Raw genomic sequence first — 25,892 nt, 5'->3', positions numbered from 1 at the left:
CTAGCACAGCAGCACATCTACAAGACTTCTATAGGTTATAAAAATAAAACATGTAATTTACGCTTTTTATTGCATGAATCACGTGAAAAGAGAAGCTAGGTTGGATAAATTTCGGGTGAGCATTATTAGGCTTTAGATAACTGTCAGGTTTCGGTTTGGTTGGGTCAGATTTCGAGCTGGATTGAAGTTGAGTTAGGATCCTGTTGAGCTGATTCGGATCATTTTAGGTTGCGGTTATTTCGAGTTCTGGTCATGATCAGTTCGAGTCATTTCAAATTCGGATCATTCAGGTACAGGTTGGGTTAAGTTTCGATTTCTATATTATTTGGGCCGACTTGGGTTTCAAGTTGTTTATGTTTGGATAGAGTCGGGTCAACTTCTGGATATTCAAACCTGTAAGTGCAAATCAGTATTTTTTTTTTTTTTTTTTGAGGAAAACGAATATCAGTAATTAATACACACAATCAGCGTATTTTTTTTTTTTTTTTGGGAAGGTTGGCGGTGACCACAATCAGCATATTATAATTATAACTGTTCACCACTCATCTCTTCCCAGTCGTCGGTTCTTTTGTAGTCGATCTTTCTCTTCCTACAACCTCCACCCATTTGTCAACCCCAACTCTCTATTGAAAAAAAAGCAGCAGCAGCAAATAATACAAACTAGATCCCGCAAGATTTTTTTTTCAGAACTCTCCTTTCATGGCGGGTTCCCCTGATGAACTGCACATGAGAAAACGACTACGGAAGATAAACACCAAAACAACCGCAGAGGAGAAAACCGCCACGGGCACAACAAAATGGGAAGGCGAGCCGGTGAGCCCGGCTGGGCAGTTATTTCATGAACCAAGCTTCAATTGTCATATAATTTCTATCTTTGGACTTGGCATACCGATTAATAATGTCGATGCCGTCATCGAAGGTCTCCAGGCAACTCTCGTTAGACATCCCCGCTTCTCGAGTATACCGGTGAGAAATATATACGTCTTTATAATCTATTTTTATTATAATGTTGGCATAGGCATGATACACACAGCCCTTTACATAAATAATTTGCTTGGTCTATACATCGCCACTGTTTTGGTTTGCACTTTGCACTTGCATCCTCCGAAAGTTGCGTTTCCACATCTTGTGCCTTAAAAAGTCAGCTTTGTGGTGTTCAATTAGTGATTAATTTACCTTCCCCTAATCTCCTCTCGATCTGTCCAGCTTTTGATGAAGCATCTTTATATTATATTTTATTCTCTCTATCATGTGTTGTGAATAGTGATCCTAACTTTTGGCTTCAATTGACCACGTTAGGAGCGGGTTATATGCATTTTGAGTAAACTATTTATTTCAAAGAGAATTTATATAATTTTTTAGTTAAGAATAGAGAGTAGGGAATAAATTAGAAGATTTAATTTCCATCACTGACACTGGTTCCACGTTGGTATCGTCCACGAACTTTCAACTGGTCATCGTTCAGAGATTTTAGGCTTTAATTGTGTTGATAGCATCTATTTTTTTTTTTTTAGAACAAGCCCGTAGGCGTATGTTGTAGCATCTAAAATGTGCATAATTGTGTTGGTAGCATCTATTTTTTCTTTTTTTTTAAGGACAAGCCTGTAGGCGTATGTTGTATTGTTGTAGCATCGACACTGTGCATAATAGAGCGGCCGTTTTTATTAATACCTTTAAAAAAAAATTAATTTTAAAATTGCCATCATGTTTGGTTTTTATTTTTTAAAAATGCTCTGACCGCCAGGTCCATGGACGGCTCATTCTCCATAGCAGACCGCCTGGCCCATGGGCGGCCATTTTTTTTTTTGTGTGTTTAAAGTGTATGCCAAAAAAATAAGACATTTGATATATTTATGAGTGAGGTGTCGTAACTCTTTATAACTTTGATTTAATTTGTTAGTTGAATATCACAAGTCTAAAGATAACACTAATTAAGAACTTGGCCTTAATTCTTAATAATATATTTTATTCAAATATACACAAGGAAATATGATTAGATTACATCAATGGTGTCAAATTTTTTTTTTGGGTAAATTTCGCTATAGGTCACTAAACTTTGTTATTTGTCACAAATTGATCACTCAAGTTTGATTTGTCCATTTTGAGTCACTCAACTTTATTATTTGTCCCAATCAAGTCCCTCTATATTTTTCCATCCAAAATTTTAATGGAATATGCTAATTCCGTTAGTATTTTGGATGGAATATGCTCATTCTGTTAATATTTTGGATGAAATGAATATATTCCGTTATTTTTTTGGACGGAATAGGAATATTCCATTAAAATTTTGGATGGAAAAGTATAGAGGGACTTGATTGGGTCAAATAACAAAGTTGAGTCACTCAAAAAGGACAAATCAAACTTGAGTGACCAATTCGTGACAAATAACAAAGTTTAGTGACCTACAGCAAAATTTACCCTTTTTTTTTTAGAGAGCGAGAATAATTTGATTATTGTCAACATATATCATTTGCTCGGAGATAGGCAAACAAACACAATAAATAGTAAATACATTTTAAAATAATTATATGGATAATTCTTGAATAATCACTTAGGATTTTGACTAAACAAAATACCGATCGTTGAACAAAAACTTAAACTGCATTTTTGAGACACTAAACGACTTTTTTTTTGAAATTTTGATGCTTCAGATGCCCAGAGGTTCTCCCTGGGGCAAAATTCAGATCCGTCTTGTTTTTCCCTTTTCGAAAGCTGAACTTTGGAAATTCATAACTAACTGCAGAAAAATTCAAATAAATTGAAATTTGTGTCAATTCAGTGTATTTTTGAATGCTCACATGCTGGTGTAATCACTTTTGCAGTTTGGTCCCTGTATCAGTTTAGACTTGCTGATTTACCAGCAGAGATCAAATTTGATGTTTTTAGTACATTGCACTATACCAGTGGATTTTACTTAGTACTTGGCTGCTGAGTTTGGACTTGGTACCATACCAGAGGTCAGTCTAGGGTGCTTTGTGTATGGACAAAGATCTAATTTGAGGTTTGAACATAATTTAGTAGCTCTATACTGTTTTAGTACTAGAAATAAAGAGATGAAGATTAACAAGTTGTCAGAGCTTAAAAATTTTTGAATCAAGGCCAAGTCCTTAATTAGTGTTATTTTTAGACTTATGATATCCAACTGACAAATCAAATCAAAGTTATAAAGAGTTATGACATCACTCATAAATATATCAAATGTCTTATTTTTTTTGGCATACACCCTAAACAAAAAAAAAAACTAAAACTTCACAAATGAAAATATTAAGATCAAATATCTAAAAATAATAATAATAAAAAATAGCGGACCGCCCGTAGGGGGTGGTTGGTCTCTAGAGGACCGTCCATGGGCCAGGCGGTCCGCTATGGAGAATGGGCCGCCCGTGGGCTTGACGGTCGGGGCATTTAAAAAAAAAACCAAACATAAAGACAGTTTTAAAATTAACTTTTTTTTTAGAGTATTAATAAAAATGGCCGCTTCATTTGCTATTCCAATATTCCTTCCATTTCCATTTTGAATCCCTCTGTTACTTTATTTGAGAAAGCATATTCCAATTTTAAGTTAAAAGATCTGGTCACTGGACACTTTTTTTTTGTAATCTTAAAAAATAAAAAATAAATTAATATTAATATTAATATTATAGATATAATTTATATTGTCCACTTATAATGTCAATGAAATTTTTATGTCAAAATTTATGATACTTGATGTATCATCGAAAAATACTTAATTATATAAAATTTGATTATTACATTATTTTGTATGTTGAATTATATACCTATAACTTTAATTTTTAATTCTAATAGATTTTGTATGTTGGCCCGTTATTACATTATTTTGTATGTTGGATTCAGATAGATTTTCTTAATATATATTAAGTTCAATGCCTTGTATATTCTTATGCTGGAAAAACTACTTTCGTAACTAAAATAAAACTAAACTACAGTATTTACTACACAACAGATTGAACTTCATTCTTTAACTCATATTGTTTGTTGTTTGATTGCTTATAGCAAACTACAAAAGAGAGTCCTTAATAAACTTGTAGAGCATGTAGGATTCTGGATTGTCGTTTGCATCCATTTTGTTTTCTTTTTCCGATAGTGCGTTATGAATGAGCTTGTTTTCATGAATTTGTTTTCTTTTGATCCTTGTAAGTGTAACGGGCCAACTGCCAAGCTAGCCCAAAACTGGATTAAACAAATTCGGTAGCTCCCTCTCTGACTCAAATTCGGTAGCTTGGCAGTTGGCCCGTTAATATTTTTCAAATAATTAAAATTCAGTTTTGGGCTTCAAACAGTTTAATAAAGTGAGCGAGCGGATTAGAAAAACCAGGCAGTTTTGGACTTTCTTTAATAATATTCAAAACCTGTACAGTACAACCGATTTAATCGAATTGAAATCGGCTGGGTTTTTTATAAAACCGTCAAACTACACCGATGTAAAAACCCGGTTCCAAACTGAGTTCTCATATCTTGCAGAAATCACGTATATGAGTATATCTCCCACTATACTCCAATTTTTTGTCTTTTCTCAAATCGCTAAGATGGAAAGCACTGAGAATTTCCTCCTACGACCTCTCAATTCTCAATTTGTTGTGTCCTTCAATATTCTTGATATTCCACTGTGGCGCACTATCATTCTCAAGATTAGCTTGAAACGAAATCACAAAAGAAATTGCCAACGTAAGTACTGTAAGTTTATTTAATCACTAAATTCGAATTTGTAACATGCATGAAAGGCTTGAATCTTTGAGTTAATTTTATTACATCGATGCATGCCTTTTAAGTGTTTGATGAAATGTCCAAACCAAAATAGAACTTTAGGTGAGAGCAGTGCCTCCAGTGCGGTTGCCAATGATTGCCAATAACTGATAACATAGAGAGATTAGTCTGGTAATCGTTTAAACAATTACTGAGTGGCATTTTACTTAGCTTTAGAATTCTAGCTTTTAGCATTTTAATTTTGTTGTTGGTTTATTTTCTTATCCATTAGAGATATTTTACTGAAGGACAGTGAGAACACTGTCAATTTCATTGATAGAAAAAAGTAATTTACAAAGTATTCCTAATCTCTACATCTATCCAGTATATCTACATGTAATTACATCTCGATTAAATTAACTAATCAGTAGGCCACCCCTGTCTCCGCGGTCCCAAGTACTTGGTACCAATTAAATGCCTCGTGTGTGGCCTGAGCGGCCAGGTACCGCATTCTCATACGCTTCTGCGTAAACAGTCTCCTGTTTCGCTCCCTCCAAAGGGCCCAGCAGCCTACCGCCCAAAGGGAATCCCATAAGTTCTTGAGATGTGGCAGTACATTAGGTCTCGTGGAGCACCATAGGTCCCAGGAAGGTGCATTTGGGGTCCTGCCTAGCACTGCATACCACCCACTCAGAAGCTCCCTCCAAAAGTTTGCCGCATACGTACCGGAGAATAGCAAATGCTCAGTTGTTTCAACATTCTTGTCACCGCATAGATGGCAGCCAGCTTGCACATTGCAACCTCTGTCACGGAGCATGTGCTGTGTTAGGAGCCTATCCTGCATTGCCACCCATAAAAACACCTTAACCTTCATTGGTACTTTGATTGACCACAAAATCAGATTGACCTTGTTAACTTCACCTCTGTCATGCAATCGTGCATACGCGGATGAGGTCGTAAATGTACCGTGCTCCATCCATCTCCACACAGGCATAGGAGCACCAGTATGTGGCACGATAGAGACTGAATAGAAAGATGACAGTTCTAGAACTGACCTTAGACTTTATTTTCGAAGTATGAAACTGATCATAATACTGAACTTATTTTTAGTTGTTGTTTATTATATTTCCTTTCTTTTTGACATGCTACTCATTAGTAGAAAAATCTGTATATTCTTTTTGCTTCTCAAAATGCCCGTAGACCATGCTGAAATCCTAATACTAGTAGTACCCTATGAAACCTGACTATGCTAAAAATCCTAAATAGTGGATATGTGTACCCTATATAATTAGTATTATCGATATATAGGACAATTGGTATTATACTAGTTACGACATACTAATTCATACTTGTGCCATAAAATTTGACAGTAATTGTGAATACTTTTCTGAGTTTTCTCATTATCTCTTACTGTTACAGGTGCTTGACGAATCAGGCAGTAAGAAAGTGCTTAGATGGAGACCAGTAGAAGTAAACATGAAAGATCACATCATCATCCCTTCTCTGCCCTCGGAGCCCACCTCTCCTTCCTCCAATGACCAGCTAGTTGAGGACTACGTGTCCTCTCTTTCTCTGACAACTATGGACCGCAGCCGGCCACTCTGGGAGTTCCACATCATCAACATCCCTACCACTGAGTGCGCAGCAACCGCGGTGTTTCGTGGTCACCACTCGCTTGGTGATGGCATGTCTCTCATCTCCCTCCTACTAGCAAGCACTAGACAATCTGATGACCCAACCAAGCTTCCTTCACTGCCACCACACCGTGCTGGACCACTCTATGTGTTGCCAAGGCCGGAGGAGGGGATTTGTGCTTTTCTGTTGTGGATCTTCTCCTTTGTAGTATTATTTTGGCACACGTTGGTCGATGTGGTATTGTTTGTGGCTACTACTCTGTTTTTAAGGGATACAGAGACACCATTGAAAGGACACAAAGGGATGGAGTGTGCCAAGAAACAGTTTGTGCACCGAACAATACGGCTTGATGATGTCAAGAGTGTTAAAAATGCCATGGGCTGCGTAAGTGTCACTTTATTGCATCTTTTTATGATTGCATTCTAATTTTGCAGTGTACAAAGTATGATATACTTTCGACCTAGTTACTCTTTGGAAAGTTCCGATAGATTTATTAGTCCTTATGCAGTGAATGCATTTAACTTTTTCTTTGTTCCTTTAATCTAATGGATCTTTCATGACTGGCAATGCTAAAAAGTAAAAAGATGTTATTAAACATTACTTCTGTTACGTCTTGCTAGAAAGTTTGTGACTCTTCCGAGGTTTGGTTAGTTATATGTTCAAGAGAACATGACAACATGCATTTGTGTCATCTTGGAAGGGAGATGAACTTCTTGCTTTAATTTATTTCTTATCAGTAATCAGCTTCCTTATTTATTGACTTGTTAGCAGGGATAAAAAAAACATTCACTTGTATAACAGTTTCTAATAGCAACACCACAACTGTAACAAAGTAGCTCTTAGGCAATTACTAACTAGTATCAACTGTTGAACATTGACAACCCTTCGAATTCTTTTTACCAATTCAAGGTTCCAAAGAGATTGTTTTTGTTTTCTTTCATGTAAAACCTCTTTTTTTCTCTGCTTTTTTTAAAAGCTTCGCAAAAACTGTGAAGTCGTGAGCGAGGCTCGAACTGTCGACCTTTGGGTAAACACAGTACTAGGACTATTTTTCCTAGCCAACTGTGCTACCGCCCCATCTCACAAAAACCTCTTTTTTCTCAATTTCTTTTTAGGATTAATTAAAGAGAAAGATGATGAGATAAATTGCCAAAATTACACTAATTCTAATTTGTTTCATAGACTGTAAATGATGTATTGGTGGGGGTGACATCAGCAGCTCTTTCTCGATATCTTTATAGGAAACACTGTAAGTAATCACACCTGGATTAAATATTAGTTTCTTGTCTATCAATACATGCTGATATTGGACTTGACTGGTAAACTACCAAACCATATACTGACAAGTCTGATAAAAATATGTTTCTTTGACGGTACTATAGCAGTATATGGTTAAGACTTGGTGAGTGCTAAATTTATGCCTGAGGATCAACTAATTGCCAAGCAAGCCATAATATAATAATAACAACAATAAAGGTGATATGGCGCTTTTATTGTTTATTATAAGAACCTGATAATTCTGTATGATCTTGAACTGCACATTTCTGATTTTTTTTCTCAGAGAATAATCAATAATTTTTTTTCTATAAATTGAAATTTTCAGGTGAGACAAAAGATGAAAAGAAGTTTCCCAGGAATACCCGTGTAAGATCAACACTTCTTGTGAACATACGACCGACACCTGGAATACATGTTAGTGTCATTTTATAATTAGAAAGTTCTTGTTAAAGCCTTAATGTGGTTTTTTGCACAAGCTCGTAATGGTTAAAACATAACAAGTGAGTCACTGAACCAAACTTATAGTTCAGAGGAGGAAACTAATTTGAAATTATCAGTAGAAAAAAACAAAGAGCAAAATCAGAAGCTGTTAATAACAGATTAATCAGACCATTGCCCCTGCAGGGAGAATGAGCTGCCAAGGAGTGATTCATAATTTCATTCTGTTATGATTTGTGTTCCAAAATAGGCGTTGCAGTATAAAATGAATGAAAATATCTCAAATTCTCAATTATGATTATGTGACATAATAGAAATTTAGAATAAGTTCTGTGATTATTTTCCTAACAAGCAGGCTTTAGCTGAGATGATGGAAGAAGGAAAAACTGATGCAAAATATGGAAATCGCATAGGATACATGATGCTTCAGTTCCCTATTGTAATCCACGAAGATCCTTTAGATTATGTACGCCAAGGAACGGCCATTGCTGCAAGGAAGAAAAACTCACTCGAAGCTATAGCATCTTATTTCAATGCAAAACTGATTGTGAAGCTCTTTGGCACTAAGGTTTCCATCTTACTTCTGAAATATGCTCATAGTTGTCACTTGCCACTTGTACTAAGTATTAACCTATACCGGCTGGTGCTGATCGGATCTTAAGTTATTTTCCTCTTTGTTTAAACATGAGCATAAAATTCCCTCAAGTCCATTGAGGTTAAAATTTTGCCATCTTGTATCATGGGTATACATAGCATGGAAACATATACTTCTCAGGCCATACATTTTTGTTAAAAATTCTGTTGCTAGAGACCTTAGTGCCAACAAGTCAATGAAAGCAGTTTCCTACATATAGGTTAATTAAGCACCAAATAGGAGAAGAAATTAAAACATAAGAGGAAGGTACTGAAAAGGCTGAACTACAGAGTTTTCAGGCACCCAGCTGGTCCAACTCTCCATGTTAATGAACTATCAGTTCTTGAGCAGGCAGCTTGTTACCAGAATAAAAGCCTTGGTTGAATTACCAACTTGCCAGTCACCATTTTTTATTTCATGTTTCTTCCTGGAAAAGATTGAACTTATATTTGAGGAAAAATAAGGATCAAATCATTATTTGTTATATTTATTGCAAGGCACAATGTTTTAAGATTACGAAAAAGATTGAATTTTTAAGATGAATTATTTTTAACAGGTTGCATGTGCACTGACAAATAAAGTACTTATGAACACGACCTTGTCCTTCTCAAATCTCGTGGGGCCGCTTGAGCAGATATGCTTCTATGGTTATCCTATAGTCTACATTGCTCCTAGTGTGTATGGCCACCCACACGTGAGTTTTCCTCTATAAATACCCCTCCCATCCATTACACACAAAGAGATGCATAGATGTTAGTTACAGGAAACCCAAATAAGCTAAGTTATCAAATTTTAACTTCTTGACAGGCTCTAACACTTCATTACCAAAGTTACATGAACACGATGAAGGTTGTAATGGCAGTAGATGACTCAGTAATCTCAGATTCACACCAACTTTTGGATGATTTTGTAGAATCTCTCAGCGTTATCAGAACTGCAGCTGAAAAATTGTCGAAGAAGAATTAAAACAGCCAAATCTTTTATGATTACCCACAGGCTGTAGAGAAAGAAACAATGGATGGTATTGCTGGGTTATGGCGCAGGATATTCATTATTTTGATTACATTGAGATAGATAGGATGATTGAATTGATCATTGACTTGATAGTTAAATTATTGTTCATTACTATGATAGATTGCATTGTATAAAGCGACCCGGTTTTCTCTCTCCCCAACATTTACAATTTGATGTGGTAAAACTTTACACTAGAAATTTCCAAAGGCAGGCTGCAAATATTGTGGGTCAAGAAACATTATGTTGCAATTTGATGATACATTTGTTTCATTTCTTCTTTTACATATTAAAAAATTCCTTCGCTTTTCATAAGATGCTACATAAGAATCACATAAATACATAATGCAAAGGGGACAAGACAACGAGCAAATGTGCGGACCAATAACCAGTTTATAGGTACATACTTTATCGAGTCTCTGCCCAGTTTGATAATAGAGTTAATTTCAAGTTTGAGAAAAGTAGCTAACTTAATTTTTGATTGGATTAGTAAAATAGTGAGCTAACTCATATAAGACAAATAAAGAATAATGGATTAGTGTTATTCTTGTTTCATTCAAACATTCAATAGCTCAAAAGAATAATATTACTCTCGGATTAGTGTTATTTTTGCTTCATTCAAACATCGAATAGTTCAAAAAAATAGTGCTATTCTTGCTCTATCCAAACCCACCCTAAATAGACAGCACTGGGGCCAAATATCAGATGTAACTTTCTCATTGATGAAGAATTAAATCATCTATAAGAATTTTCCATGTTTATGTATTATTTTGTCGGGTAAGGCTAAGGTGCTATGGATTGCAAAGAGACCTACGGTACTACGGCTCAATATTCGAGTTTTCAAAATCCAAATTGTCGATCTGAACCGTTCATCTTGTTCTCCATATTAATATGTGTTTGGAGACCAAATTTTACATTTTTTTTGAATTTGTTTACTATTTTTTTAGATAGGTAGAAAATCAAATATCTGAATGGTGCAGAATTTTTTAGATCAACTGATTTTCTATCTATCTAAAAAAAATAGTAAAAAATTTCCAAAAAATATAAAATTTGGTCTCCAAACACATATTAATATGGAGAACAAGATGAATAGTTCGAATCGACTGTTTGAATTTTAAAAACTCAAATATTGAGCCGTATCACCGTAGGTCTCTAATCTCTATGCAACCCACAGCACCTTAGCCTTACCCTATTTTGTCCAACCTAAGTTATAGTTTAATTTTGCTATACACTGTAGTAACTATTATTGATGAGCCCTTGAAAATTGAAATATTGATCAGCCAAATATGAAAGAATGAGGAATTTTGTTGTGTCTGACGCAGAGCACTGTCGTTACTCTCTGGTAAATTAATAACAAGACAGACGCATTTGGATAGGGTAGACAGTCATATATTTTTGAATTTAAAATAAATCTTTGATATTGAAAATTAAGTCTAAATTCACACACTTTTTGTATATCTAAAAATTCATTTTTCTGTCTACTTCGGATTCGACTTTCTACAACTCAGTCTTTAACTTTTTTTTAGTCTATTTTTAATTTTTTTTGTCAGTAATATCATAGTGTTCCTTCCGAATTTCGAACATACGATCTCTCACACAGAAAGCATTGCCTTAAACACTAAATAAAATACTGATTTTCTATTATTTTTGTTTTCTTGATAGACTCGGCTACCAAATTTGAGCGATGGTTAATATCACTCTTAAAAAAATCACTTTAATTTCATCAAGCACGATTTGTACAAGGATATTTCTGTTCACTAAAAGTTCATACCGAAAAATGTATTTGATTCATTTTTTTCCACGCGTCGAGAATCATGCCAGCACACGGACAATGCGCATATATCTTTTATAAAATAATTGTTGATATGGCAGTGTGCCCAGTAAAATACATTTTTTTAAGCACACGGACAATGCACATATATTTCCCTCTTGAATAAATAATGTTCACAATTTTTTTAGCAACAGATCCTACACATGAAGGAACTAAAATATAAATTAGATCTTGATTTGCGGATTACTTTTTTGGGAATCTATGTACAAAGGAAAACGGTTTAAATTAGATTATATTAGAAGATTATGTGCCCTTCTTTAATTGTTTCTTTTAATTTGCATTAAGTTGCTCAAATAAGAATGCTGTCATATTTTCATAATCATAATGAACGGTTGGTTTATGGTCCACTGAATCCGGCTTTTTTTTTAAAATAAACAGCCGGGATAATTATATTTTTCCGGTTGATTTACATATCCGGTCTTAATAATAAATCAAACCGTAATTAATACAATTTTGATTTATTCCGGCCAGGCTGGCCAGTCCGCTTTGAAGTTTTTTTTTTTTTGAAAAACTGAAAAAAATAAATCATGATATTTCAATCTTATTTTGATTGGTATGAAGAATTTGCAAATGTACTAATGTTACGTTGATGACTTTTAGTTAGGTGTTGAATTTTCAAATTATTGATTTATATAAAACTAAAACTAAGGGTGATGATTTATATATATAAAGAGAGAGAAAAAAACTATTAACATCACGTGTAATGATTTTATCTTGAAATGTGAATTGCTATGTATCATTAGAAATGTTTCATTCACTAACCTTTAAGACAAAATATCTTGGAGATGGGATACTAAAGGAAGTTTACTACTAAATCCTTATACTCCATGCTTAATTATAGTGGCATAGTTGCTAAACACCCAATGATCCGGTGGTCCTTGCCTGTTCCACCTAAAATTAGAATTTTCATGTTGTTACTTAGTTCTAATAAGCTTTTGACAAAGTCTAGGTTAGCTAAAATAAGGATGGCTTCTGCAGTTGAAATCATAAACCATCTATTCCTAAATTGTCCTTTTACTCAACAAGTATGATTTTGATTAGGCAAGTCAAGACATGGTCAACCTGTAGTGATATTCTTTAGTTTGCAAGTACCCTTTCCAATATAGAACAGATTTCCTGATAGTATATAGTGCTTTATGTTGGACTTTATGAAAATATAGAAATGACATCTGCTTCAATCATATTCCACTTAAGACAGCTAAAAAATGTGATTTTGCTCATCATTTCCTTGATTACATACTGTGGATGCTATATCATTACAGACTTTGGCACCAGATGCAAAACCTGCTGAGGGATTTCTAGAAGTGCCCAGAATTGCTTATGTTGAAGATGCATGAATGTCTCCTTTTGCTGCTAGTGTTTACTACTATCTTTAGCCCTTTAGATAGAGGCTTAGCATATGATCTGTTAATTTGGACATCTACTCGTCTTTATGATTTGCTTGGATATATGGTGGTGTTTAGCACATCTGTGGTGCTATTTTGTTTAACACCTAATACTTTGCAATGGACCCTTATGTAACTCAACTTTTTTATTTCATTAACATGAAACGGACTTTATGTCTTTTATCCAAAAAAAAAAAAAAATCTTGAAATGTGAATTTTAAATTTGTATTATCACATAATGAGACATAAAAAAAAAAAAAAAATTGAACCCTCATTTTTTTTTATTAATTTTGTGTCAATGAAGATTGTAAAATCCATATGTTTAGACGCAATCCAGCCCGATCAATTTACATCCTCAGCAAAAAAAAAAAAAAAAAAAAAAAAAATTTGTTCGCCGACCTTAGTACAAGTTGTCACAAAATATATATACAGTCGTATGGTATAACAAGTACTCAATAATCTCAGAGTAAACGAACGAAAACGAAAATAAGGAACACCGCCTTTCCCGGCAATGAAGGATCCGTTCGAAGCGGCAGCAGAGGAGCAGGAGTCGCCGCCGGAATCTCCCACGGCAGAGGCGGAGGAGGAATTCAACCCAGCTGTGGAACCCGACGATGACGTGGCAGGTGCCGCCGCTCAACCTTCTACCTCAACCGCAGCCAAGCAATCCGCCGCTCCCGCCTCTGGTAGTGGAGCGGCGGCGGGGGCGAGAGGTAAGGAGGACGAAGAGGAGGAGGACGAGGAGCACATGGAGGTCGATCTCGACAAACTTCCTCCTGGTGGTGATCCCGACAAGCTCGCCAAGATGCAGTTAGTACAATTTCTCCGGGATTTTCTTTTTTTCTGCTCCTATTTTTTTTAATGCCAGTGCGATAATAGGTGTAAGCTTCATCTAGAGGAAAGCAGTTTATTTCACCCAATTTGACAAGCCTTCTGATGTTCTAAATTTTGAGATTATCATATGGATAGTGTGTTTTGGCTTGGTCTTGATCATTAAGGTGCAATTAGGTATTGTCGTATTGATCATGTTGAATGAAGACGATATAAGTTGACAAATTAGAACTTAGGTGATTGACATAGAGGCGTTGTTGACTGTGGTTAGTTGTTCAAATTCCTGGCATAAGAGAATTGTTAGTAAATTGTTTTGTCCCTGAATTTTATTTTACGTGCTGACCTAGACATTGTGGAAGTATGGATGATCCAAGGAGATTAATTCATTAGAATATGCTGCAATGAGTTATTTTACTGACATTAAATTTCAACCAACACCAAGACAAAGCTTATACCAACATCATCTTGTAGTTTCCTAAGAGTTATTTTGGAAAGCTCTGACAATTAAAAATGGATGAAATTAAGCATTTGTATGAAGCGTTATAAGCTACATTTCTCAAAAATCAGTTTGTTAATGTTATTTGATTTCTTAGGGCAATTTTATCTCAGTTTTCTGAGCAACAGATGAACCGGTATGAGTCATTTCGAAGGTCTGGATTTCAGAAGTCTAATATGAAGAAGGTATTGTAATAATCTACCTTGGTTCTACCTAAGTAAATTAATCAAGCATCTAACTTCAACTAGAAGCTATTGATTTTGCCTCTAACACACAAGGCTGGTGACCCTTCTTTCAAAAGCAGTAACATGAAAATGTTAAAAATATATGTAGCACACTTCATTGCGAAGGTCCAAGAGCTTTTAAATCAAAATTAAAGAACATTTAGAATAACCCATGATCATTGATTATTGAGCACTTGAATGCATGTAACGCTCTATTGCAACTGCGGTGCCAGAACAACTCATGATTAGTGCAGTTGAAATCTTTCCTTGTAGATAGTAATCTATCGTTTACCAAGATCATTTAGGTACACTGCTTCTAAATTTTTTGGAAGTTAGGTAAACCTCAAAAGTTATCTTTTGAATTTCACTTGGTAAGATGAGATTATAATATTGCTCTCTTATGCTTTGTTTCTTGTTTTCTGTATGGATGTGTTTCCGCAGCTTTTGTCAAACATAATGGGGACTCAAAAGATATCGGTACCAACCAATATTGTGGTGTCAGGAATTGCTAAATTGTTTGTTGGAGAGCTTGTTGAGACAGGCAAGCATATACTCTTTATTTGCTTTTTAAGCATATTATTTGCATTGTAGTTGCCGAATATATTGCCACGAAGCTTCACAAGGAATATTTGTGTCCACAATTTGTTGGGACAGGCAAAGTAATAATTGGAAAATATATTTGCACCAATTAGGGAAGTAGTAGTTCAAAAATATATACTGTGGATTTATGCAGCATGGTAGATAAGGAACTGTGAGAATAAAATTTGAAAAAAAATGTATTTTGATAATTAGGAAACCATTACTTATGCTGCGAAATAGACTTGGTCATTAAATGGGAATCACTAACTGATGTTGATTAGTTGTAAGAAGTCGCGACAACTACTTTTTTGTTTTGTTTTCTGAATCCGTACAAGCTACAGGGCAATTTGTCCCAGAAGTCAAAAGGAGGCCCTCTATGCACAGCAACAGACTTTTCTATTTTTTGCAGCATCCTTGGGATTTTTTTTTGTCTATGAATTTGCCATATGAAGTCTACTTAAGCCTAAAAAATTGTGAGCTAATAAAAGCATCTCACAAAAAGTTTGTGTTGTCGGATACGTACAAATTCTATAACATAGCATTATTTGATTCCTTTGTCAGTGTTTTTCTGCCTCACTTAAAATCTGGCGTTGTAAATGAACATCCTAACCCACTGCAAAATGACTTGAGCAATTTCAACATGCAGTGGTTGATTATGATTTATGTGTTTTACCAACTGTGATGTAACTTGTGCATCTGTTGCTGATATTATCTTTGCATCTGTTAACTCACTCTCAATTTAATACTGAAATTTCAGCAAGGGTAGTTATGAGTGAAAGAAATGAGAGTGGACCAATCAGGCCTTGCCACATAAGGGAATCATACAGACGACTGAAGCTGGAAGGAAAAATACCTAGGCGCTCTGTTCCTCGTCTTTTTCGGTAGCTTATTTTAAGGTAAGGATTCTTTTATTACATTTTTTATTTCACAAAAAAATAGGATATTTTATTTCAAGGTTTCCTTTTGACCTATGACCTAATTATCTCAAATACCAAACAAATGACCACAGAATGGTGTTTCTGTGTGTTTTGGGTACAAATTTCACTTTTGGAGGATTATGGGTAATTTGAATATAAAATTAGTTAATAGACTTAGGGTGGTTGGTTGGAGTGAGAATAGGCTATTGTTGGAATAGCTTGTTCTATGTTTGGTTGGCGTTGAATAGCTAGAATAGGAAATCCAAAACTTTTTGTCTTGTTAGAATAGCCTATTCTTACAAAATGTTGGATTTGGCTATTCTAATAAGACAAATGGCAAAAGAGCTATTCTTGTTTTGCAAAAATTGGTTGTAGTGCCAATTACAGCTTACTAATGTTTTTTGAAAGTCTTATTTGTTATCAGGTCTTTTCTTGTGAACTAGGATGAATGCATTGCTGGTGCCTCTTCATATGCACCTATTCAAGAGCAATAAGTTCTTCCGAAGCACTCTGAGATGTTTCCATTAAGTAGGATTAAGTTAATTGAAGCTCCAGTGGGAAATCTCTCTGTGGTAGGCTTTCTGTTGTATTATTATCGGTATTGCCTTATCTAAATATTCTACCATGTGCACCTTTGTATCATCAATGCCGTTGTAATATCATAATGATACATTACTAATTTACAATTGACACCCCTTGTGCTGTGTTGTGCGATTTTCTGATTAAGTAACACTTGTCATGGCTCTGTGTTCCTTGTGAATTTATATGCTGTGCACAAAGTTGAAACGTTGTATTAGTTGGTATCTGACTAGACTACTGAACAATAGCTTCCTTTTGCCACTGTTTATTCCTTGGCTGCAAGTGTTCTCTTGCATTTAATATGGATCTTTTGTCTTTCTCTGCCTTTATCATTATTTAGACTAGAAATAATAGAATGGCAATTATGCGTGCATCTAAATATGCGGTTGTGGACCATTATTAGCTTGTTAAAATTAAGTTATCACAGGTCACAAATGCAAGATCTTCTTAAGGTTTTAAATATTTTTTTTTTATTTCATTTTAATATGGGGCTTGTAGACATTTAATGTATCAGTTAAACAGGATCAAGAGCAAAGAACTAGCAACACAAATCGGAAAGAAAACTAATCAATAAAAGAAAGCCAAATGACGTTTCATATTTATTTCTCGCTTTTAAGTGGCTATACCATAATACTATCACTAATCTGCAAGGTCTTAGATTTCATGTCAGAAATTAGTGCATCTCACAATAACACCATTATTGCTAAAGGGGAGGTCATTCTGATGTATTTATTGCGAGCTAATTAATATAAAGGCAGCTAGTTAGCTTATAATTGAAGAACATGTTTGTTAAAACAACCGAAAACAGCAAAGCAAATAGAAAGATTTGGTAAAACATTAGTTAATTTCAGTAGGTAACATTTCAACCAATTTGGGAGCTTTATGGAGTCATTAAGTAGACAATTAAATTTATTTTTATCTGTGATATCTATCGTAACAGGTTTTTCGCCTACTGTTCTAAAAACTCATTTTTCGCCTGGAAAGAAATATTATCAACTTCATTTTCCAAAACATTACAATTTTTTTTTTTTTGGAGATAAAAATGAAGACTAAATTTCTCAATTTTAATATATCACTTCTTTACCACCTGGGATCTGGTCAGTTATGATCATTTGTTAGTTTTGTTCTATGCAACTAAAGATAAAGTAGATAACAAGTTGGCAGACTGCTGCATAAATTGCCTTTCTTACCCAGAAAAATATCAGGTACTTACAATAATATGAAAATCTCTGAGCTTTAGTATTTATTATTGTATTTATTGCAGACAAATAAAATATATAATTGTAGATATTCGGTTGAATTAGGGAGTTAATATAGTGGGAATATATTCGCCGTATGTTTTGACCAATATATGCAGTGGGAATTTAATTGTCACAACGGAGTGTACCTGATTAATTTTTGTTGTATTTTGTGTTATAACCAATATATGGCCTAAAAAGAAAATGATCGGTTACTAAAGGAAATTTTGATATGTTGGCGTGTTAGGGAGATTAAAACTGCTAGCTTAACTATTTAGTATTTGTCGTGTTGTATCCCTATAACAAATATCTCTTATACTATATTATTGTATCAAAATTTATAATTATACTCGAGAAAGTCTTTTTTGTCATCATGTAAGTATATTTAATTTGTTGGCAACTTGACAATGACTTCTTTGATAAGGATCAAGGATGTACCCAGTTTCTAAACTCAGTTTTGTTCGTTGCATTTCCCATGTTGAGTTTCTCCAATGCTAGAATTGTCGGCACAGAAATCACTCTTTTGAATTTATTTATTTTTTTGAAAGCTCACTCTTTTGAATTTATACGGTCAAGTTCTGAAGAAAATCTGGACAATGAAACTTGAACCTAGAAAAAAAGAATTATCGTTTTATCCGACGAACCTTGAAACATAAATTATTGTTTGATGTATATCTGAGTTTGACTACTGTAACAACGATGGTATTTCAGTCAAATTACTATTAATCTCCAAAACCTACGGTAAAATCTGGCTAGTATAAGATCAGTGTCATAATATCAAATACATAATTTATTGAATTAACTTTAAATAGTGAATTAAAACCGTTCAAACCGATCTACTTCATTAGTTGTGCATTTACATGCAAAATTTATAATTTTTCAAATTTATTTAGTACCAAGTCAAGTGGTCAAATGTGTGAGTTTTTAAATTAATTTTAATACATTCATTTTTCAACATTTTTATCGCTTGATTTGATAATAAAATAACTGGAATATATAAAAAAAAAAAATTCATGTATACGCATCACTCATAAAGTGAATCGGTTTGAACGGTTTAAATTAGTCGTTTGAAGTCTATTTAATCAAATTTAAAGTTAGTCGTTTGAAGTAAATCAGTTTGAACAATTTAAACTAGTTGTTTGAATTCTATTCAATTAATTTTAAAATTAGTATCGCATGATATTAATATCATAGCAGTACTGCGTACTGTATGTAATATTGTATTTTATTGGTAATTTCATAAGATGGTAAATTCTCGCTTGAAATAATGATCGCATGCGGTTGCGTTTTCTGATTTCGGCGATCACATGATTGGCTGCATACGATCATCTGTGGCTTCCGTGTAGTATGTACATATACAATTAATTACTTTCTGATTTTGTCTTTGTTGAAGTTTACTTTTATATGATCCATTGATCCCAGTCCAGATATGAATTCGTATCCTCGGAGATAATCTCAAACTTTGCGCGACTTTATGGAAAATCCCAACCGTTTAAATACGTTCTGTACGAATCTCAAAGCAAACATAATACTGATCCCCTACATCACCTCCGAATAGGCACCGGACACGTCGGTCACGCAAAAGTTGAGATATCTCAGAGGATACGCACTCTCCAGATATTGAATTCACATCCTCTGAGATATCTCATATTTTGCGTGATTTTTTGGAAAATCTCAACCGTTGCAATACGTTCTGCGCGAATCTCAAAGCTCAAATAATACTGGCCCCTACGTCACCCCCGAATAGACACCGGACACGTCGGTCACGCAAAATATGAGATATTACGTACTCCCAGAGATTTGGGCTCTCCTCTCTCTCGCGTAATCTCGCTGTAACACAGATCTAAGTAACAAGTTTTGCAACTTGCAAGTAGCAGTGTATCTTCAGATAAACAAAAGCAAGTAGTTACACGAGATAATCGAAAAAAATATAATAGAAAAGACTGACCAACCACTACCCCACCCACCTGTCTCTCTGGCCCTCTCTCTCTCTCTCACTCTCCCAAAAGACACTTGAGCTACTCTCGATCTCTGATGCAACCTCTTAACCTCTCTCTCCCAAAAAGCTCCCCATTTCTGCGTCTGGCATTGCAAATCTAGATTTTGTAGAATTCTAGACTCTGGTCTAGGCTAATGGGCCGAGATTCCTTTCTTCTACTGTTTCTCTGCCTAACGACTGCTGCTATTGCCGCAGTCGATGCGCAGACAACGTTTAACGGCTGCTTCGCCGAGCTGCCATCTGCGATTGCCGGGAATTACTCAGGCCTCGAATGCACCATTTTGTGGAATACTTTTGTTCTGAGGGTAAGTCAGTGCAATTTATTTGATTTTATTGAATTGATTCGATATCTGTAGTTTACATTGTTCTCTATCTTTTAGTCCGATTTCGTAATCTGATTGCTGGTTTAGCCACTGTGAATGAAACTTTTTTGAAGTTATTGAACATCTTATTTTTCCATTTAGTAAAGGAAAAGGAAACTAATTTTGTATTTCTAATAATTTGCGCTCCAAATCTAGTAATTGCGGACCTACAGTGTAGTGTGATTGACATAAATCAAAAGATTCAAAATCAAGTCTTATTTATTTATTTATTTTTCTATTTGGTAAGTTTTAAAGGTTTATTATGTAGGAAAGGGACGCTGGGACAGTACAGTAAATTGTCGGTAGGTGATAGTGATGGTAAACCAAACTTACATTACCTTATTATTCAGTGACTTTTCTCGTGTTTTTATTTTTAAGTATCAAGCTACCATAGGAAAATTAAAGAACTTTTGAATGGTATTGATAGATCAATAGCTGTTTCTCAATAATTGATGGTGTGTCTTGTTTAAGGAGCAAGTTATTAGATGAGTTGTTTTGTTACATCGAGGTCAGATCTGAAATACATTGGAAAAGCTTAGTTATTACCTCAGTTTTGCATGTGCTGCAGTGCTGCCTTTGTTTGAGCAAATAATTGTGGCTAGTATTTAGAAATGTGAGATAATGGGTTGGTGAGCTGCTTATTGTACAAGATATATGTTAGGTGATTTCTCATTGGTTTTCTTGTAAGGTTGGCAATCAATCAGATTCCACAAGAGATGCATAGTGATTACAAGTGTAAAAAAAAAAGAGTTCATCTAGATGGTAAGATTATTTTTAGGCTACTATCCAACGAATAATGAAGAAGTGTATTTTTGTCATAGTAAGGGCTAAATTAACTAATGAGTTCCAAGCCTATTTAATTAGAAGCATGTCATGCTAAGAATCAATTATAATATTACTATTCTAAGTTTTTGTTACTCCTGTACTGTATTGATACAACTGGTACGCCTAATCAACTTGGTTCCCAGATAGCAATAGTTAGCTGGTATATTCGCATCTGCTATAGAAAATCTTAAGATCTTGCCCAAATTACACCTACCCTAGCACTAAATATCAATTATTTCTATACTGCAGTACTCCCAGAACAAAGACCATGAACTGAGCATTGTCGTCTCGACCATTTATACGACGGGATGGGTTGGCATGGGATTCTCGAAGGATGGCATGATGGTGGGATCGAGCGCCATGGTTGGGTGGATCGGTAAAACCGGGAAGCCCCACATCAAGCAGTTCTTCCTCAAAGGTCGGACCAGTTCTCAAGTGGACGTCAACGAGGGTAATTTGTTGATGTCTACCAGTTCAGAACCCATGGTGGTTGTTGATGAGGCGAAAATTTATCTGGCTTTCAAGCTGAAGTTCCCTGATAAAGTCACAAAACAGCAGATTTTGTTTGCTTTTGGGACGGATATCCCGGTGGAGAACAAGTTGAAAAAACACGTGGATAAGACGTCTATGGAATTTGATTTCTCTACAGGTTTCATTTTTTTCCCCTCATGAATTGTTAAAGTAAATCATTTGATGGCATCGCAAAACCAGATTCCAATTGAGCTAGGGAATGCTTGCTTTAGTTTATCAATTGAGCTAGGGACTTGTTAAAGTAATGTATTTGATGGCGTTGCAATAACGAAACCAACTGTCAATATACTAAGTAGTTTTTTTTCTATTTTAGTTGACAAAAAGGCCAACAATGGCCTACATTTGGTCTAGTATGGGTGTTAGGTACTGAGTAAATCCTTGGTTAGGAGGAAAGATAAGTAAATTCAGTAACTATGGTTGGTTAGTAGCCTGCATATTTTTTTAAAAACTATTCCTATAATCGATGGTAAAACCTGAGGAAGAGTCTTGATTTCTTTTATTTCACTTAATAAAACAAAAAGTTGCTCTCTTTTCTTCAGGTAGCAAAGCAGGAGGGGCCTACCCATACAAACTTAAAAGGTCCCACGGTGCTCTAGCCATGTTTGGATGGGGTGTGCTAGCACCAATCGGTGCTATTATTGCAAGATATTGCAAGAGGTGGGACCCAATGTGGTTTTACCTTCACGTAGGCATTCAATTTGTTGCCTTTATCATCGGTTTAGCTGCTGTTGTGGCTGGTGTTGCTCTATACGGCAAGCTGCATGCCAACATTGTTGCGCACAGAGGGATTGGCATTTTCGTCCTTGTCTTAGGTATCCTTCAGGTATGAAATACCTCGACTGCCCCCACATGTTAGTTATGGCAAGGAACTTACATTCAGAAATTACCAACAAAAATGATAAAATTATCATTTTATTTTTTGTACAAAATTCAAAATGCTCAAATAAGTTCCCACTATGCAGACACTATCTTTCTTTGTGAGGCCCGATAAAGACTCAAAGATACGCAAGTACTGGAACTGGTACCACCAATGGGCTGGCCGACTAACCCTATTCTTTGCTGCTGTCAATATCGTGTATGGAATCCGTCTTGCTGATGCTGGTACTTCATGGAGAGCTGGCTACGGTGTTGTTTTGTCTCTTCTTCTTGTCACAACCATAGTTTTAGAAATCCTTCTCTGCACGAGATGGAAGGAGCAAACAGTCAATCCCCCGACATACTAAAATGCAACATGATGGGAAATGTCAACATATCGTCATCACTGGAGTAAGCAGGGAAGAATTGTGTGAAAAAAGAAAAAAGGTTTTTTATTTCTCCACCGATTGTTTTGTTATTACTTTGATCTCCGACTTGTATTAAATTTTTAGTAGCTAGAAAAATTCAGTTTTTTGGTTCTGTCTTTGGCGAGAACATGATTTTGTATTTGTTAATTAGCAAGTGATGTATTTGCATAGTATTGTAGCACTGTTATGTTACATCTGTAGCTTGATTGTATGGAAAGCATTATTTTTTTGGTCTTTTTGAGTATTTTCCCGAGCAAATTTGTTGTAAATATCTGTTTTTTAAAACGACCTTGATTATGATTATGATTTAAATTTTTGATTAAATTTGGGTATGGTATTAACTTTAAAACACCAATTAAGTAACTCTTTGATCGGTAAAGTGCATTACGTTCTCTTGCTTGCTATTTGTTTTGCTTAGCTTGTCTGGACCTAAATTTAATGTTGCAGGGACATGATTAGGAAAAGGCCGAAGCAAACACACATGCCACTTTCTTCGGTGCGAAGTGAAGTCAGCATCAGCATGAGTACATGACTTGACTAAAGATGTGCCAACAAATTAGAAAGAAAAATAAATGTTGTGCCTGGAGGTGTTTTTAAATGGCTCACTGTTTTCAAATTTAATAGAAACCATAACAAACAATGATACTGTGCATATTGTAGATTGGTCTGTACTATATTATGGATCGATATCTTTGTTTTCAAAATTCAAATAATTAATTTAAACTGTTCAACATAATCACTTTACGAAAATGTACTTACAGACTAAATTTTACATTATTTTTTTTGTACCAACTTTTAGATAGGTGCAAAATCACTACTTTTAAATGGTTTAGAATTTTTAATCATGTGATTTTCTATCTATCGAAATAATAATAAAATAATTGTGAAAAATGTAAAATTTGATCTACAAGTACGTATAAGGATCATGTTGAATGGTTTAGATCGATTGTTTGAACTTGAAAACATAGAAAATAACTAAATATTTACCTCCCCAGAAGCCAGACACACCCTATGATGGTTCTGAGGTATCCACAACAGATCACTAAAAGTATCACGCTCCATCTCCACTTGATCAAAATTATCGCTTCTGCAAGAGGATGAATCTAGCGAAATAGGAAGATATGATTTGAACTGTGGTTTAACCCGGTTTTCTCTAGCGAATTTTTGACATGAACCGGCCAATAAAACCACTTTTAACCGATACAACAACAAAAGCAGTAATTGAAAGGACCGAACCGGACAGGTGGCCGATTCCGGTTTTTTCCGGCCGAACCGGCCGGTCTGGTCCGATTCTGATAACACTGGCTAGAACTATTTAGAGGCTTCTAAACTAGAGCCGTAGGGGCATATGGCGGCCTCCAGTCTTTAGGGCTACATAATGGTTTGACGGCATAGGTATTTCTCGAATTCCCATTAATCTGAGGTGATTTGATTTATTTTTTTTATTTTTTTGTGATTAGAGTATAAATAAAAATTTCGGACCACGAAGTAATTTTTTGTATCACGGATCAAACAGCTATTATTGCATTAATTTATGGGATCCGAATTCATTCACAACAGGCGATTATCCTGTTTAATTTCTAGGACAGGCCATTGATGGGACTGCCCGATTAAAATCTGCATGAATGTTAAAGAGATCCTTAATATCAACTTCGGACCGGATTCAAATTCAAATTTTGATTAATCTAGGAGATCCGGACCCGTTTTGAATAATGGGTAGGGACTCGTGACCAATTTGTTCGGTAGCTTAAAAACATGTGGTCTATGTTTCATTAGTACCGAGAGATGATGTAATTAGGGGATAAAATATATCAGCAAAAGAGGAAACCAGAGAATGTAGAATTCGGATTCTCCGAGGTACAGTAAGGATGGTGTTCGATAGAATCAGTGATTTCGGACCGTTCTTTTAAACTGACAAGAATTTTAGAAAAGAACTCTACATCTAGATAACTATCGGATCGGATTGATTTTGATCTGGTTGAAGGTAAATCTGAACCGTAAAGTTGTGAGTCTCATTTAGGATATCTAAGAGGATACTCGTTGGAGAATGTAGTTGTGCTTAAAATGCTGCTACTTTTAAAAGTTCTTGAAAAGTTTGAAAAGTTGAAAACTCATTTTTAAGGGTATGTTCGGTAAATGTATGGAATAGTGAAAGAATACAAAAGAGAAGAGGTTTTAATTTCATACAATTATATACATCATGTTCAGCATGTTTGAGATAGTGGAAAAGTGAAATTGAGCTAATTTTCAGGTGTGAAAAAGTCTCTATTCTCCAATTTCACCTCTATCATGGAATAGTGGGATGAAATAGAGAGAGACTAAAGTGCAAAAAAGAAGAGTTTGACTGCATATTTTAGTTTTATACATAAATTTTGATTTTCAAGTAGTGAACAAATTATGAACTGATTCAAATTATTGCACATATAACCTATCCGAAACCCTTCATATTGGCTACCATATAATATATAATTGAAAATTTCTAATTGCTCCATCCGCTTTTGCAAAATACTGTAAACAAATCAATGTTATCAAATTCGGACTGGACAATATTGTTGGATATAAAGTACTGTTGAGCGAACATACAACACGAAAAAGATTAAAACTAACGTATAATTATATTTCAGTGGACTAATTTTTTATATAATCGAACAAATGTTCGTGTTGTATATTTTAAGTTCAATTTAGTTATTATTGATCGATTTATACATTTTTTCGGATCTGAGTTTTGAGTAATATAGGTCAGCATAAAAATTTCATGCAGCATCTGATATATTTTACAAAATCATGAAAATTATTTTCATACCGGGTTATATTTAAGTAAGGATTAGTTTTGGTTCAGGTTAAGATTTGGTCAACCATCATGTTCTTTCAGATTCGGATATTTCAAAATACAGGTCATTTTTATTCAGATTGTTTAGGATTTGAATCATCTCAAATTCGAAATTTTCGATTCTCAAATAGTTTTTTTTAAAGAAAAATAAGTCTCAGGTTCTTATTTCTTTTATACTTTAATTTTTAAAAGATAAGTGACTCTAGAGATTTGAGGCAGTTAGAAAATAAAGAATGGAATTTGAGAAGTTGACTTCTACATTTTTTTTTTTTTTTAAAAAAA

At 34.8% G+C, this 25,892-nt stretch overlaps 4 protein-coding genes across 9 annotated transcripts in view; all 4 read left to right on the top strand.

Moving 5' to 3' along the window:
- The window catches only part of LOC144559903 (wax ester synthase/diacylglycerol acyltransferase 11-like), a 40,407-nt gene extending 30,542 nt beyond the window's left edge, over positions 1 to 9,865 (top strand). Inside the window, exon 8 of the transcript XR_013513284.1 lies at positions 9,760 to 9,865. The gene's annotated coding sequence lies outside the window, so the exon portion shown is untranslated. The remainder of the gene's footprint in view (positions 1 to 9,759) is intronic.
- LOC144559902 (wax ester synthase/diacylglycerol acyltransferase 11-like) lies at positions 600 to 9,865 on the top strand. Of its 3 annotated transcripts, none has more exons than XM_078309065.1 (7): positions 600 to 966; positions 6,124 to 6,723; positions 7,522 to 7,588; positions 7,943 to 8,031; positions 8,411 to 8,623; positions 9,246 to 9,383; positions 9,497 to 9,865. In XM_078309065.1, the coding sequence occupies exons 1-7, from the start codon at positions 700 to 702 to the stop codon at positions 9,653 to 9,655; spliced, it is 1,533 nt and encodes a 510-aa protein (XP_078165191.1). In that variant the 5' UTR covers positions 600 to 699; the 3' UTR covers positions 9,656 to 9,865. The 3 variants fall into 3 exon arrangements, with proteins under 3 accessions (XP_078165191.1, XP_078165194.1, XP_078165192.1); XM_078309066.1 differs by having other exon boundaries at positions 662 to 981; positions 6,148 to 6,723; XM_078309068.1 differs by lacking the exon at positions 9,246 to 9,383 and having other exon boundaries at positions 653 to 966; positions 9,497 to 9,753.
- A 3,486-nt stretch (positions 9,866 to 13,351) lies between these two features.
- TAF11 (TBP-associated factor 11) lies at positions 13,352 to 16,810 on the top strand. Of its 3 annotated transcripts, none has more exons than XM_078308694.1 (5): positions 13,352 to 13,726; positions 14,341 to 14,428; positions 14,909 to 15,008; positions 15,804 to 15,942; positions 16,388 to 16,810. In XM_078308694.1, the coding sequence occupies exons 1-4, from the start codon at positions 13,428 to 13,430 to the stop codon at positions 15,929 to 15,931; spliced, it is 615 nt and encodes a 204-aa protein (XP_078164820.1). In that variant the 5' UTR covers positions 13,352 to 13,427; the 3' UTR covers positions 15,932 to 15,942; positions 16,388 to 16,810. The 3 variants fall into 3 exon arrangements, with proteins under 3 accessions (XP_078164820.1, XP_078164822.1, XP_078164821.1); XM_078308696.1 differs by having other exon boundaries at positions 13,360 to 13,726; positions 16,407 to 16,810; XM_078308695.1 differs by having other exon boundaries at positions 13,360 to 13,726; positions 16,372 to 16,810.
- Positions 16,811 to 19,591: 2,781 nt separating this feature from the next.
- On the top strand, positions 19,592 to 23,097 carry LOC144559083 (Cytochrome b561/ferric reductase transmembrane with DOMON related domain-containing protein). Of its 2 annotated transcripts, none has more exons than XM_078308019.1 (4): positions 19,592 to 20,084; positions 21,216 to 21,615; positions 22,037 to 22,320; positions 22,460 to 23,097. In XM_078308019.1, the coding sequence occupies exons 1-4, from the start codon at positions 19,914 to 19,916 to the stop codon at positions 22,718 to 22,720; spliced, it is 1,116 nt and encodes a 371-aa protein (XP_078164145.1). In that variant the 5' UTR covers positions 19,592 to 19,913; the 3' UTR covers positions 22,721 to 23,097. The 2 variants fall into 2 exon arrangements, with proteins under 2 accessions (XP_078164145.1, XP_078164146.1); XM_078308020.1 differs by lacking the exon at positions 19,592 to 20,084 and adding an exon at positions 20,778 to 20,903.
- The last annotated feature ends 2,795 nt before the right edge of the window (positions 23,098 to 25,892 follow it).

The sequence above is a fragment of the Carex rostrata genome, chromosome 9 (assembly GCF_964058835.1).
Source record: "Carex rostrata chromosome 9, lpCarRost1.2, whole genome shotgun sequence".
In the NCBI taxonomy this organism is placed as follows: Eukaryota; Viridiplantae; Streptophyta; class Magnoliopsida; order Poales; family Cyperaceae; genus Carex; species Carex rostrata.
Note: the sequence above shows the minus strand (reverse complement) of the source record. Positions and strands in the feature narration are given on the sequence as shown.